At 39.5% G+C, this 14,948-nt stretch overlaps 2 protein-coding genes across 2 annotated transcripts; both read left to right on the top strand.

Annotated features, from left to right (window-relative positions):
- Window positions 1–718: 718 nt before the first annotated feature.
- On the top strand, window positions 719–4,907 carry LOC118940043. Its single transcript, XM_036948219.1, has 4 exons — window positions 719–891; window positions 1,198–1,224; window positions 4,030–4,317; window positions 4,590–4,907. Exons 1-4 carry the CDS (start codon window positions 834–836, stop codon window positions 4,877–4,879), a joined length of 663 nt encoding a protein of 220 aa, XP_036804114.1. The 5' UTR covers window positions 719–833; the 3' UTR covers window positions 4,880–4,907.
- Window positions 4,908–5,311: 404 nt separating this feature from the next.
- On the top strand, window positions 5,312–14,136 carry LOC118940042 (integumentary mucin C.1-like). Its single transcript, XM_036948218.1, has 9 exons — window positions 5,312–5,419; window positions 6,122–6,433; window positions 6,575–6,631; window positions 7,163–7,225; window positions 7,365–7,418; window positions 7,652–7,699; window positions 8,033–8,062; window positions 11,381–11,431; window positions 13,856–14,136. Exons 1-9 carry the CDS (start codon window positions 5,386–5,388, stop codon window positions 13,924–13,926), a joined length of 720 nt encoding a protein of 239 aa, XP_036804113.1. The 5' UTR covers window positions 5,312–5,385; the 3' UTR covers window positions 13,927–14,136.
- Window positions 14,137–14,948: the final 812 nt, after the last annotated feature.

The following is a 14,948-nucleotide window of genomic DNA, read 5'->3' as shown; positions in this document are numbered from 1 at the left end:
AGGGGGTTTTCGTGCCACAGCAGGCGCTTTGCTCGATTCTAACAATGAAATTGACAAATAAATCTAACCAAATATCCGTTACTTCTTCAGCGGCTGCTGCTTTTTTTTTAGGTGGCATGATCAAACGGTTAATATCAAAGTTAGGCTATATAAAAACGTTAGTTTAAAAATAGCAACTGCATTCTCAGCCTACACAGGTTCAATGTTATGCACTTCAAGCAAAGCACGCGGTTTATCTGAACGGGCGCTGAAATGTAGGTACCAGTCAGAGCATTAAAGTTAAACTGATCAGTCCGAGTAGTGTGAACTCGCATTTTCTTCTCTCCTCCGGTCCTTCCTTCCACCCATCCTTTCCTTTACTGCGCTTATCAGTTTACCTGCTCTGGCATATTATTAAACGCGACACACCAAACATAAATGAAATATGAAAACTATTACAAAAACACTTCTACATTTTAGAGATTCTACAACTCTCAACCACAAATGCAGTGTTTTTGTAGTTAAACATTGTGCAGCTGTTAAAAACTTAAAACAAAAGGTCGAAGATAAATATTTTTCTCAGAAAGACAAGTTAGTTTGTTGGTTTTAGAAATTGAATTGCCTGCAATAGCTTTAGAACCTAAAAATAATTACAGATAAATGATTCTGAATGTTCAGCCTCCTTGTCCTCTGCAACATGACATTAGCCCACAGTTGTCATATGAGACATCTGTGGTTTTCCTGTGAACAAGCTCCACATCTGCTTTTCTATTGAAACATTTAATCTTTGTCCCAGTCACTGCCACCATCTTCTGTGAAGTCAGACTAACAGTATGTATGTAGCTGTCTAAAAAATGACATTGTTCATCCCTGATATGGCTGGTCGGCTGTTTTTGCTCATCCTCCTTTTCGGTGAGTTATTTTTCCGTTCCATCATCTGTTTGTGCGACAGGATTTTCCATTCTTCATTCCCCTCTTTTAGTCTTTTACTTTAGGAACTCTTAATATTTCAACATTGATCATCCTATTGATTTATATTTCTCTGTCATTATTTTACATGTTGTACAGATAAGAATGACCACTGCTTGATAACATGGCTGTGAATGCATTACAGACTGTTCTGCTTCGCCAGCTTGTGTAAAGTGTTCCCATCTCATGTTTTCTTATTTTTCATAATGGCAAAAAGAGCATGATAATGACCCATTTTGTTATGTCTAGATACCTTCCAGTACCTCAAAGCCAAAGGTCAGTATCATTATTTTGAATTTAAAGCTGCAATATGTCAATTTTTGGGCTACCAGACGAAACAACGGATTACAAAATATTCAAATAATGATTGACATATTTTCAATAAAAACGTTATTTGGATGAATTCATCCATACGATTTCATCCTTCCATGAGCTGCTGTATACACTGGCTATACAAAACATTAACATGACATAGACTGATCAGGCAAATCCAGGTGAAAGCTATGATCCCTTATTGATGTCACTTGTTAAAGCCACTTAAATCAGTAAATAGATTAAGGGGAGGAGACAGGTTAAAGACATGGATTGTGTATGTGTGCCATTCAAAGGGGGAAAGGGCAAGACACAATATTTAAGTGCCTTTGAACGGGGTATGGTAGAAAGTGCCAGAACTGCATCAGTGCTGGGTTTTTCACGCTCAACAGTTTCCTGTGTGTATCAAGAATGGTCCACTACCCTAAGGACATCCTACCAACTTGACACAACTGTTGGAAGGATTGGAGTCAACATGGGTCAGCATCCCTGTGGAATGAGACAGACAGCAGGATTAATACAAATCTCCGCTGTTGAAAACCAAATGCCAGTCTAAAATATATGGGATATATCAAAATATCTAAATGCTTTTTACAGTGGCGATCAAGATAATAAATTGCCTGGCTGGGCTATTGAGATAGTAGATTGAGCAGTCAAATGGAATAGTGAATAGACCATTTTTTTGTGTTTGCAAACGTTGCGCCCATCGCCCTTGTGCGACAACGTTTACAAACACAAAAAAATGGTCTATTCACTATTCCATTTGACTGCTCAATCTACTATGGTGAGAGAACAGAACGCCAACAAAAATAGCCTCTATTTACATGTTGCATATGAGAGAATTCCACAGTACTTTTGGATTATAATTGGAGTTTAAGGCTCGTACGAATGTCCTGCTTAATATAATGTTTGTGTCATCATTGTAAATCAAATGCATTATACTTAAAAATAACTTCAACTTCAACCAGTAAAATGGCTCTTTGGCTATCTTTTGCTGCAGCCTATTGCCATGTCAGTGAGTGTTTAGCATTCTAGCTAACAACTTGCTGCATCCAAAATAGTTATTTTACAAAGATCACAACCAAAATATAATCTTAGTGACTGTTCAAGCAAGAATCAACACATCATTGTAAGTGTAGGAGAGCCCCCCAAAAGTTATTTTGTTTAGAACTAATAAAAACTTAAATCTAGGCTATGTTGAATGGGCGCAGATGGCGTGGCTTTCTTACTGCAGCCAAGAGTCACGTGCATCTGTACGTGATGTCAGTGTGTCGTTCACTGGAAAGTATCAAATTGTATTTGTCACATACACATGGTTAGCAAATGTTAATGCGAGTGTAGCGAAATGCTTGTACTTCTTGTTCCGACAATTCAGTAATAACCAACGAGTAATCTAACATACCAATTCCACAACCACTACCTTATACACACAAACGTAAAGGGATAAAGAATATGTACATAAAGATATATGAATGAGTGATGGTACAGAACGGTATAGGCAAGATGCAGTAGATGTTACAGAGTACAGTATATAAATATGAGATGAGTAATGTAGGGTTATAGAGTACAGTATATACATATGAGATGAGTAATGTAGGGTATGTAAACATTATATTAAGTGGCATTGTTTAAAGTGGCTAGTGATAAATTTTTTACATCAATTTTCCATTATTAAAGTGGCTGGAGTTGAGTCAGTATGTTGGCAGCAGCCGCTCAATGTTAGTGGTGGCTGTTTAACAGTCTGATGGCCTTGAGATAGAAGCTGTTTTCAGTCTCTCGGTCCCTGCTTTGATGCACCTGTACTGACCTCGCCTTCTGGATGATAGGGGGGTGAACAGGCAGTGGCTCGGGTGGTTGTTGTCCTTGATGATCTTTATGGCCTTCCTGTGACATCGGGTGGTGTAGGTGTCCTGGAGGGCAGGTAGTTTGCCCCCGGTGATGCGTTGTGCAGACCTCACTACCCTCTGGAGAACCTTACAGTTGTGGGCAGAGCAGTTGCCGTACCAGGCGGTGATACAGCCCGACAGGATGCTCTCGATTGTGCATCTGTAAAAGTATGGAACGCCATTTAGGTTGTTGCATTTCCAAAAAGATACACGTGAAATAACACTGTTTGATGCGTCAAATCAGCTTGTTGACCAATCAGGATCTAGATATGACTGTACGTCACATAATAATTTAACACGTTTGTTACTTTTTTACATAGTTATTACAGATTGATTACACTATCACTTGTATTTCATATGTCACAGTGATTCACCGATATGTGTGATGCTGGTAAAGTTTTGTCTTGTGCACCTGCCGCTGCAGCACAAGCGCAGACACACCTCCCCAAGCTCTGGGACAGTTCTGGTCAGAATGAAATCCATCACTTCCGTTGTTTGGCTGTGCCCATTTAGCAACGTTCCAAAATGAGCATATGTCCTGGTGGAAGGATGAAAATAAAACACATTTACTCAGAACAATAATACATCTTGAATGAAAGACAGGTCCTTAATCTTTAGTTTAGTTTAAATGTTGGCAACCGTTTTACAAAAGCAAAATGTCCATCGAGGCCGAGGATTATTGTGTGATAACTCTCTCCTAAGGGCTGTTCCAGGCACGGGTTCTTTTTGTTTATTGCTTAAATAGACAACAGTGTCTGAATTGTTTTCTCTTTCAAACTCATATAATATTAAGTTGTACATTATCTGTATGAGTAGTTAAACATTGAAAATGAATTTATAATTAAATTAAAAAAGACACTCCATCATCCCACTGATCTCACAGATCCTCCTCAGCCCAGTCTAACAGTGATTCCTGCAGTCATCAAAGAGAGAGACTCAGTTCAGCTGAACTGTCAGACTCCTCCATCTGTCTCTGAGTGTTACTTCAAAATGGCTGGGCAAGTGGAATTCACCCTTCCATCACCCTGTCAACAGACACTCACAGGAACACTACTGGTGAGGTGGACAGGTCAGAGTTCACCAGCTGAGGTCAAAATACAATGTCAGTACAGTGCTACAGGTTCACAGTTTAGATCCATATACAGTGAGCCTTCAACAGTCACAATTCAGGGTAAGAAGACTATTTAAATGGCTGTAAACAATGTACAGTTGTGCCATCATTACCATGTTCCTCTTGTGATATGTTATCATACTGTGTGTTGTCATAATCTATTACGTGAAACAATCAAGCAATATATTATATCTCCTTAATTTCCCATACTGTCGCTGCATAAAGATATTGACTCAAGATCCTTAAGTCTGAAATAACAAGGAGGGATTAGACTATCAGTACATTTCTCAAAACCACAAAATGCTAAATGCTTAATTCCCCAATTCTCACAGACCTTCCCCAGCTGACAGTGAGTTCTACAGTCATCAGAGAGACAGAATCAGTTCAGCTGAGTTGTGAGACTCGTCCATCTCTCCCTGTGTCTCACTGTTACTTCTACATAGAGGGGAGGAAGAATCTTCCAGACTCATCCTGTACTCAGACACTCACAGGAACAGAGCTGCTCAAGAGGGCAGATCAAACGTTTCCAGATGTGGTCAAAGTGATGTGTTACTATGCTGTAGGGAGGTCTCACACATCTCCTTTAAGTGACCCTGTCTCAGTCACTGTTCAGGGTAAGTAGGTGGTTTAAACAATGATACACTTCACTGTTATACCGTATTAATTATGCTCGTTCTGAAAATGAGATATTCTGTCGTATTTCCTAAAAGTCAAAATTTCTCATAATGAAAGGAATTACTGTACTTTGTACAAACATAAATGCTGACATAGTTGAACATTTGATTAATGGAGTTTCCATACTGTTAGCATGTATGGATTACCTGTGATGTTTTTGAAATACAACTTTCAAGGTGACACTATTCTCCTGATCTCACAGACCCACCTCCTCCCAGGCTGACAGTGAGTTCTACAGTCATCAGAGAGAGAGACTCAGTTCGGCTGAGCTGTCAGACTCCCCCATCTGGCTCTGTGTCTCAGTGTTACTTCTACACAGAGGGGATAGATCCTAAACCCTCACCCTGAACGCGATCACTCACGGGGACTGAGCTGCTCTCATGGGCAGGTCAAAGTTCATCAGCTGAGATCATACTGAGATGTTTTTACACTGTAGAATCTCACTATCCATCGATGCACAGTGGTTCAGTCTCTGTTACTATTCTTGGTAAGAAATTATATATTCAGATTGTCTTGGATGATTCTGTTTAAATCACAATCTCATCCAATGTCATTTCAAAATAGTTGTTGTGAAGACAATAAATATTTGAAATGTAAATGTCAAAAGTAGAGTTCTAAGATCCCACAGCAAACAACCACAGAGAGGCCAAAGTACAATCAAAGGTTCTTTATAAACTCAGTTTACACCGTAATACACAGTATCCCTACAGTCCTATTAGAAAAGTATAAATAGGCTGGGATTTAGGGCTGTAGGCTAACTAGAAGCAACGGGCCAAACTAACACAGCAGGTGATACCTGGGTCCCTCCGAGCAGGGTTTGTTCATTCATTTCTACCCGAGCAGGATTAGTTTGGCTCTACCCGAACAGGGTTCGGCTCTTCCTCCCGAGCAGGGAGAGGAAGATCTGTGGAATGACTACACACCATACAAGCAAGCAAAATAGTCCATGCGATTCAATTTGATTCACACGTGAGAATGTAAGGAATTAAGTGAAAGGTAATCATTGTAAACACACAGCACACATATTAAATGGCACTCATAAATAGGAATGATATCAAATAAAACATGCTGATACGTATTATAAAGAGAATGGCAGGCTCTCGGTGAGTAAGAGTCAGTGTCACTTGTGACATATACATTACGTTCAAATACAGTGATGCAAAAAGGAGTCTCTGTCCTTTCCTAACAGATCCAAAACCAGACATTACAGTCAATATTTATGAGGACTTCAACATCATCTGTTTGATTCCTGGATCCGTCAGTCCTGACACCACCTGTAACCTGTATGTTGGAGAGGAGAGTCAGCCATCCTTCACAGCAAAGATCATGAAGAGAAAAGCCATCTCAGCATACGGACAGCAGTTCTGTCAATTCACTCCAAAACATAGTGATCTGATCAGTCGTCTACAGTCAGTGAGGCGTAAGGAGGTGAGCTGTGACTACAGATTGAGCTCAGGACCAAACTCTCTCTCTCCACGCAGTGATGGGCACAGCTTTACAGGTGAGTCATTATCTAAACAAATCTATCAGTACTGCAGGTCTTCATGATCTGACTCACTTTTATTTCAGCATCTTCTTAGTATGACTATATTCATTCTGAGCAACAAACTAAATACCACATTTCATTCCCAAATGATTTTAGATCTGGTGGGAGTTCACATCAGTGATCCAACAACTATACAGACACCTTCTATAGCAGGTAGACTACACATTTGTGCTTTTATAGTGACACTGCTGTTATTTTAAAGCAAAGCAAGTTTTAGCAATAAGAATAGTTGTTTTAATGTGTAAATGAAGCTGTTCTGTTCGATAATGAAGCTGTTCTATATATATGACACCAGCCTCAACACCAACGGCTGGGATCATCAGCACAAGTATTATAATGTCTGTGTTCATCTAGTCGAGTGTTTAGATCGTATCTATACTCTGTTAGGCTTCTGCTGTTAGATAACATGGTGACTTTATTCTAGGAAGCTGTCAACAACAATCAACACCTTATCTGTCCTGAAAGACTTGATCACCTTATGAATTGGTCTTATCATCTCTATAATGAGGAGAAATATAATCTACCAGGGAAGGAAGCAATCTGTCCGTAGTGATTTTATAGTCCTACTTTTCCCACTTTGAATAGACAAGTCATGAAGGTATTTCAAAAGGACAACAACACCATGATGATCATTAATACGATAATGAATAAAAATACTAATTTCATTAATATGTGTTTTCTCAGTGGGTTTGACTCCAGGTCCTGGGTCTTCTTTGCCTCCCAGCACAACAATGAGTCCTACAGAAGGTGTGTTGGGCCTCTAAATGACCATCTCAGCAAATACCAATTGTACAGTCAGTGGTTTAGATTACAGGCCTGTAAAATTAGGTGAACAAAATGTTAATGTAAAACCTAATTCTTGTGTTATCATATTGCTTCCAACTAGTTTTGACTGTTACTTCTACTTCGACCCGAGACACCACAGTGACACCAACTACCAGTAAGTAGATCCACTAATTTTAACTTACATGTATATTTTTGTTCACATTAATTCACTAAAGCTCCTTCCGATTTATGAATTGACCCATGCTTGTAATTTCTGTCCAGATTTGTATACTTTTAGTCCATCTGATTTGTAGGTAATGTGTAGTGTACTTCTCTCTTTCTGCTTATTGAATGACCTTAGATATTAAATGAATTTACATTTGTTCTTGTGTAATCTCTTTTCACTAGGTTTGTCCTCTCCTTTGACCCCCAGCACGGCAGTGAATCCTACATCAGGTGTGTTGGTCATCTTTCTCTAGTTAGCAGATAGGACCTAAACAAATAGACTAGCTTTATTTTAGCCAGGTTTTTACTCACAAATATCCCCTGATAAAAAAAAGGTTGGGATAAAAAAAGAGGTTGATATTCCATTAATTAAATCAACCCATTTAGATACCTTTTATTGTTGTATAATCAGATCCAATGACTTTGCTTTGCACCGGGTTCAACTACTAGTTCTACTTTGACAACTGACACCCCCAAGAGTCCACATGATTTTAGTTTAGTAGCGTAATAAGTTGTGTTGTGTGTTAACTGTTATTAAACAGTCTCTCTCTTGCATGTGCCCAGGAGGTCAAAGCTCCACAGAAAGCGTTCTGGGTAAGCATCCATCTCTAGCTGACTATTTGTCTTTTCAGACAAATGAGAAATTTACAGGAAGGAAGTGGAGTTTACAATAAAAAATATTCTATATTATTCTCAGAAAATAAAATGTTGTCCCCCAACTCCGTTACCATGTAGGTCCATTGCTTATTCAAGAGGTGCTGATATCTGATAGAGTTTTGGTTAATACATCCCATGCCTCAATTGTATTTGCCCGAGCTTTGTTTATCATGCCCGCTGATCGCTCTAAACGAACAATATCTTGATTATATGATAACCATGTTTGAGGGAAGGGAATTGTAGGGGTAATCCACTAAGGATAACCTTTTTTGCTGCTGTTAATGCCGCATAAATTATTATTTTCTGAACCAGTTGCAGTACAAATGAAGAGTTATCATTCAACGAAAATAAAGGTGGATCTTCACAGGGAAACACATGTTTGTAAGGAAATCCGAAACATGTGACCAGAACTGGGACACCACAGGACATTCCCAAAACATTTGTGTTACAACAGCATTCATACGCCGTCTCTCACATTTTGGAGTAGGAATCAGCTTAATCTAAAAATGTCTAAATGTGGTTGCATAACTTCTATGTATGAGCTTATTATGTATAAACTGGTGTGCTGGGTTTTTAGAGGTAACAAATACATTTTCCTAAATGGTATCCCAGTTCAGGTCAGGCCCCAATCCCTGCATTTCACGGTTCCATACTAGAGTGACACCCAATGTAGAGCATTTAACAGACAGCAGGCAATCATAAGTAGCAGAGACCATTCTAGAAGTTAATGAATGGAATATCCATGTAAGCATTATGTGGGATGTTATGGCTGAGATCCGACTAACGGGATCGATATTACAACAGCCAGTGAAAGTGCAGGGCGCCAAATTCAAACAGAAATCTCATAATTAAAATTCCTAAAGCATACAAGTATGTCACACCATTTTAAAGATATACTTCTTGTTAATCCCACCACAGTGTTCGATTTCAAATAGGCTTTTCGTGCAAAAGCACCACAAAGGATTATGTTAGGTCAGAGCCAAGTCACAGAAAAACAAAACCATTTTTCCAGCCAGAGAGGAGTCACAAAAATCAGAAATAGAGAGAGAATGAATCACTAACCTTTGATCTTCATCTGATTACACTCAATTTTGTTCGATAAAGTTCATATTTATATAAAGAAATCTCAGCATAAATTGGCGCGTTATGTTCAGTAACGTAAACTCACTCACTTTTGTACATCGCCTTGATCCGTACAATTGACCTTATTTTTGAGCCCAAAAAACGTAATACTTCCAGATCAACTGTAATATCAATGCCAATGTAAAGCACAATTTCTCCCCTTTCTAACTAAATTAATGACGAGACCTTCATGATGCCCATCTCTGCATAATTCATCAAGGCAATGAGCTCCGTCTGGTCTTTTTAAAAATGGCGGGTGGGGAGCGAAGGCTACGAAGTGATCTTGAAAGGGGGTAATATGTTGTGTGAAGAAAACAGTTTTTTTCACCCGATTTGTCCAACTAATTAACCTTAAAATGTAAATAAAACATAAAGAGTTTATGTAATGTCTCATCACATACCTGTTTGAAGGTTTGTGTCGAATTTGAAGAGGGGTTTAGGGCTGCGCTAACGTTAGCCTCACAAGTGAACTGCAGCTGTTCCGGCTTTTGAGTGTCATGATGGCTCGCAGAAATGACCTGCAAAAAACTGCAAATGGCACCCTAGTCATGAAATATTAGTTTAATATTAGCAATAATTATATTAATTTAGACAAAAATAATGAAGTTTTCTTACAAGTGTATATGGTTGAGCATGATTTTAATCTGCGAGAGAAGGGCTACCCCTGGTGGAAAGAGGCTGTACGGCACAAAATGAGTCGCAAATGCGCACTGTAGTGACACGTCACGATGTAACGTACAGCACCAGAGGGGTTAGTTTTTTCATCTTTTCTCCAATACTGTTAGCTCATTACCATGTCAATCAATGCTGAATCGAAATGTAGTTTCACACCTCGGATTTTGATGCCAACACAGTCACTACAGTCTCATTCGTTTTCATTGCAGCCTCGTTTGAATGCCGTGGTTACCCACATTTGTACGGAATTGGGTGAGTTTACGTTAGTTCCAAAAACATCTGGTGATTTTGCAGAGAGCCACGTCAATTTACAGAAATACTCATTATAAATGTTGATGAAAATACAAGTGTTATACATGGAACTTTAGATACACTACACCTTAATGCAACCGCTGTGTCAGATTTCAAAAAAGCTTTACGGAAAAAGCAAACCATGCAATAATCTGAGTACGGCGCTCAGAGCCCAAACAAGACAAAAAGATATCCGCCGTATTGTGCAGTCAACAGAAGTCAGAAATAACATTATAAACATTCATTTACCTTTGATGATCTTCATCAGAATGCACTCCCAGGAATCCCAGTTCCACAATAAATGTTTGTTTTGTTCGATAATATCCATCATTTATGTCCAAATAACTCAGTTTTGATCGCACGTTCAGTACACAATCTAAACTCACGACTGGCAGGTCCAGGCAAAAGTTCAGACGAAAAGTCATATTACAGTCTGTAGAAACATGTCAAACTAAGTATAGAATCAATCTTTAGGATATTTTTAACATAAATCTTCAATACTGATCCAACCGGAGAATTCCTTTGTCTTCAGAAATGCGATGGAACCGAGCTCGATCTCACGTCAACGCGCATGGTCAGCGCATGTTCAGCTCATGGCAGACCTTACTCAATCCCCTCTCATTCAGCCCCACTTCACAGTAGAAGCATCAAACAAGGTTCTAAAGATTGTTGACATCTAGTGGAAGCCTTAGGAAGTGCAACATGACCAATATCCCACTGTTTCTTCAATAGGGAATGAGTTGAGAAACGACCAACCTCAGATTTCCCACTTCCTGGATGGATTTTTTCTCAGGTTTTTGCCTGCCATATGAGTTATGTTATACTCACAGACATCATTCAAACTGTTTTGGAAACGTCAGAGTGTTTTCTATCCAAATATACTAATAATATGCATATACTAGCAACTGGGACTAAGTAGCAGGCAGTTTACTCTGGGAACCTTATTCATCCAAGCTGCTCAATACTGCCCCCAGCCATAAGAAGTTAACGGGGCATCCCATGGTACACCATAAGCTTTTAAGGATCTGGGTTTTAACAATAATATTCAAAATTCTGAAATTGTGAATCTTTCTACTGACTGAGTTGTGTTGTTTTCTAACAGAAATAATGCATACCTTTCTTCTTGTGTAATAAGATCCAAAATTAACTTTTAATACTTTCCAGCAGTTTCGACTGTTACTTCTACTTTGACCCCTGACATCACAATGAGACCAACTAGTAAGTATCCCTTACTTTGCAATTACATTTTTAGTTCACTCTAATTCACTGAAGCTCCAACAGGTTTACTCATAGACTTATTCATGGCTGCTTGTACGTTCACTCTAAATTGTACTTTTCTTAGATATGAATAGCGCCGGAGGGGATGGCTGCCATTTTACGGGTTCCTAACCAATTGTGCTATTCTGGGTGTTTTTTTTGCGTTGTTTGTAACTTGTTTTGCACATAATGTTTCTGCCACTGTCTCTTATGACTGAAAAGAGCTTCTGGACATCAGAACAGTGATTACTCACTGGGCAAAGATTTTTTCTTTAATGAATTGAAGGAGAAAGATTTACTTATTTTCACGGACCAGGCCCAAAGCCCCGTCATTCGCATGAAGAGGAGACGACCGATACAGGGGCCGCAGATCCTGATGCTTGGTGAGAATTCATCTGCAAGTGGATAATCCTGCTTTACCATCCGTATCTTATGTTTCACCGAGTCATGGCTGAACGAGGACATGGATCATATACAGTTGGCTGGATTTACCGTGTATCGGCAAGACAGAACAATAAGTAAGACGAGGGCTGGTGGTCTGTCTATTTGTCAATAACAGCTGTTGTGCAAATATTAAGGAAGTCTAGAGGTTTTGCTCGCCTGAGGTAGAGTATCTTATGATAAGCTGTAGTCCACACAATATACCAAAAGAGTTTATCTTTATTTTTTGTAGCTGTCTATTTACCACCACAAACCGATGCAGGCACTAAGACCGCACTCAACGAGCTGTATAAGGCCATAAGCAGACAAGAGAATGCTCATCCAGAAGTGGTGCTCTTAGTGCTGGAGACTTTAATGCAGGAAAGCTTTAATCCATGTTACCTCATTTCTACCAGCATGTCAAATGTGCAATCAGAGAAAAATAAAATCTAGACCACCTTTACTCCACACACAGAGATGTGTACAAATCTCTCCCTCACCCTCCATTTGGAAAATCTGACCATAATTATATCCTCCTGATTCCTGCTAACCTGCAAAAACTTAAGCAAGACTTACCAGTGACTCGCTCATTACAGAAGTGGTCAGATGACACGCATGCTATGCTACATGACTGTTTTGCTAGCACAGACTGAAATATGTTTTGGGATTCATCCGATGGCATTGAGGAGTACACTACATTACCGACTTCATCTGTACGTACATATGCCAACCAGAAGCCATGGATTACAGGCAACATCCGCGCTGAGCAAAAATCTAAAGCTGCTGCTTTCAAGGAGTGAGACACTAATCCGGATACTTATAAGAAATCCTGCTATGCCCTCAGATGAACCATCAAACAGGCAAAGCATTAATACAGGTTTAAGATTGAATCCTACTACACTGGCTCTGACGCTCGTTGGATGTGCCAAGGCTTGCAAACTATTACGGATTACAAAGGGATACCCAACCATGAGCTGCCCAGTGGCGAAAGCCTACCAAACGAGCTAAATGCCTTCTATGCTTGCTTCAAGGCAAGCAACACTGAACCTTGCATGAAATCACCAGCTGTTTCGGACGAATGTGAGATCACGCTCTCCGTTGCCGATGTGAGTAAGACCTTTAAACAGGTCAACATTCACTTGGCTGCAGGGCCAGATGGATTACCAGGACGCATACTGAGAACATGCACTGACCAACTGGCAAGAGTCTTCACTGACATTTTCAACCTCTCCCTGACCGAGTCTGTAATACACAAACTGACATGGTCCAAACACACTAAGACAGTCGTAAAGAAGGCATGACAATGCCTATGCCCTCTCAGGAGACCGAAAAGATTTGGCATGGGTCCTCAGATCCTCAAAAAGTTATACAGCTGCACCATCGAGAGCATCCTGACTGATTGCATCAATGCTTGGTATGGCAACTGCTCAGCATCTGACCGTAGAGGTTAGTGCGTACGGCCCAGTACATCACTGGGGACAAGCTTCCTGCCATCCAGGACATCTATACCAGGCGGGGTCAGAGAAAGGACCTACAAATTGTCAAGACTCCAGCCACGCAAGTCAAAAACTGTTCTCTCTGCTACCGCATGGCAAGTGGTACCGGATCGCCAAGTCTAAGTCCAAAAGGCTCAAATGGCTAACCAGACTATTTGCATTGATCTCCCTTTTTACGCTGCTGCTACTCTTTGTTTATTACCTATGCGTAGTCACTTTACACCTTCCTACATATACATATTACCTGAATTACCTATAGCCTTGTTATTGTTTTAATTTTATAAATTACATTTTATTTCTTTTGAATTTTTTTAGCAAATATTTTCTTACTTAAAAAAAATGCATTGTTGAAAGTAAGTGTTTCATGGTAAGGTTGTATTGTAACACCTGTTGTATTCGGAGCATGTGACAAAAAAACTTTTTATTTTATTTGATATGAAACAAATCATTTCTCATCTCTTCTCACCAGGTTTGACCTCTCCTTTGGCCCCCAGCACAGCAGTGAATCCTACATCAGGTGTGCTGGTCATCTTTAGTTAGTTAAAATAAGTCAATTGTTTTCAGTTTATCTTACCCAGGTCTTTGTATTCTTTCCTCATCACAAATGTGCCTAATTACTAGAAAAGAGGTTAATATTGAATTGATTAAATCATCCCATTAAGATACTTTATTGTATAACCAGATCTAATGACTTTGCTTTGCACCAGATTTGACTGTTAATCCTACTTTGACAACTGACACACCAAAGAGTCCAACTGAAAGTTTCTATGGCCACACGATGTTTGTTTATTGGTGTTTACTAGTTGTGATGTGTGTTAACTGTTAACAAACTGTCTCTATCTTGCATGTCTCTATCTTGCTCCGCCGGGGAAGTCCCATTAGTTCTCTTATTTAGTGCTTAAACAGACAAGTTATATTTGCAAGATTTAGCTTATTCAAAATTCATCATTAATTCATCATTAACGTTTGTTTCATGCATGTGACCAACCAATACCTCACAAGGCTTCTTCTCTCCAAGCTGAGACCTTGAAACTGAGACACCCCTTTCGGTTTTCAAAACAATGTTCTTGGCGCACTGCCAAATTGCTTATACTGATAGTGAGGATTCCTCCCAGTCACGATCAATCAGTCAGTTACATGGACCCAGTCCAATTGGTTATTAGAAAAGCACAAACATAACATTTTCCTTCACAGACTCAACTGTAAAATGTTTAGCTAACTGGCTGTCTTTTCTCACATATATGAAAACGGAAACATTTACCAAGACTAATAATAAAGTGGTATTCTAACACCTGTCTACCATTGAAGTATTTACATTTGGATTAAGAGCTAATGACGTCTCCTGATGTCATCATGTCACCAAACAGCGGTGCTATTATGGCAGACAGCAGTGGGTATGGCTTCTGGAGTGGGCGTGTTCTTGATGGGATTGACAGCTGTCTATCTCTGCAGGAGGACCAGTGAGTACTTCTGATTCTGCATAACAAATAACTTGCAAACATTTTCCTTCTCATATTAATGTAAGTGCCTTTGACATGGTTTCATCTTTCAACTCCTTTTGG

The sequence above is a fragment of the Oncorhynchus mykiss genome, chromosome 17 (genome assembly GCF_013265735.2).
Source record: "Oncorhynchus mykiss isolate Arlee chromosome 17, USDA_OmykA_1.1, whole genome shotgun sequence".
Taxonomy (NCBI): Eukaryota; Metazoa; Chordata; class Actinopteri; order Salmoniformes; family Salmonidae; genus Oncorhynchus; species Oncorhynchus mykiss.
Note: the sequence above shows the minus strand (reverse complement) of the source record. Positions and strands in the feature narration are given on the sequence as shown.

Excerpts from the sequence above, each read along its gene's own strand:
- LOC118940043 (XM_036948219.1), top strand. The coding sequence starts at position 834 with ATGACATTGTTCATCCCTGATATGGCTGGTCGGCTGTTTTTGCTCATC. Across the intron at positions 1,225-4,029 it reads CCAGTACCTCAAAGCCAAAG|ATCCTCCTCAGCCCAGTCTA; the intron begins GTCAGTATCATT and ends CTGATCTCACAG. Across the intron at positions 4,318-4,589 it reads TTCAACAGTCACAATTCAGG|ACCTTCCCCAGCTGACAGTG; the intron begins GTAAGAAGACTA and ends CAATTCTCACAG.
- LOC118940042 (XM_036948218.1), top strand. The coding sequence starts at position 5,386 with ATGCACAGTGGTTCAGTCTCTGTTACTATTCTTG. Across the intron at positions 6,434-6,574 it reads TGATGGGCACAGCTTTACAG|ATCTGGTGGGAGTTCACATC; the intron begins GTGAGTCATTAT and ends AAATGATTTTAG. Across the intron at positions 7,419-7,651 it reads CACAGTGACACCAACTACCA|GTTTGTCCTCTCCTTTGACC; the intron begins GTAAGTAGATCC and ends TCTTTTCACTAG.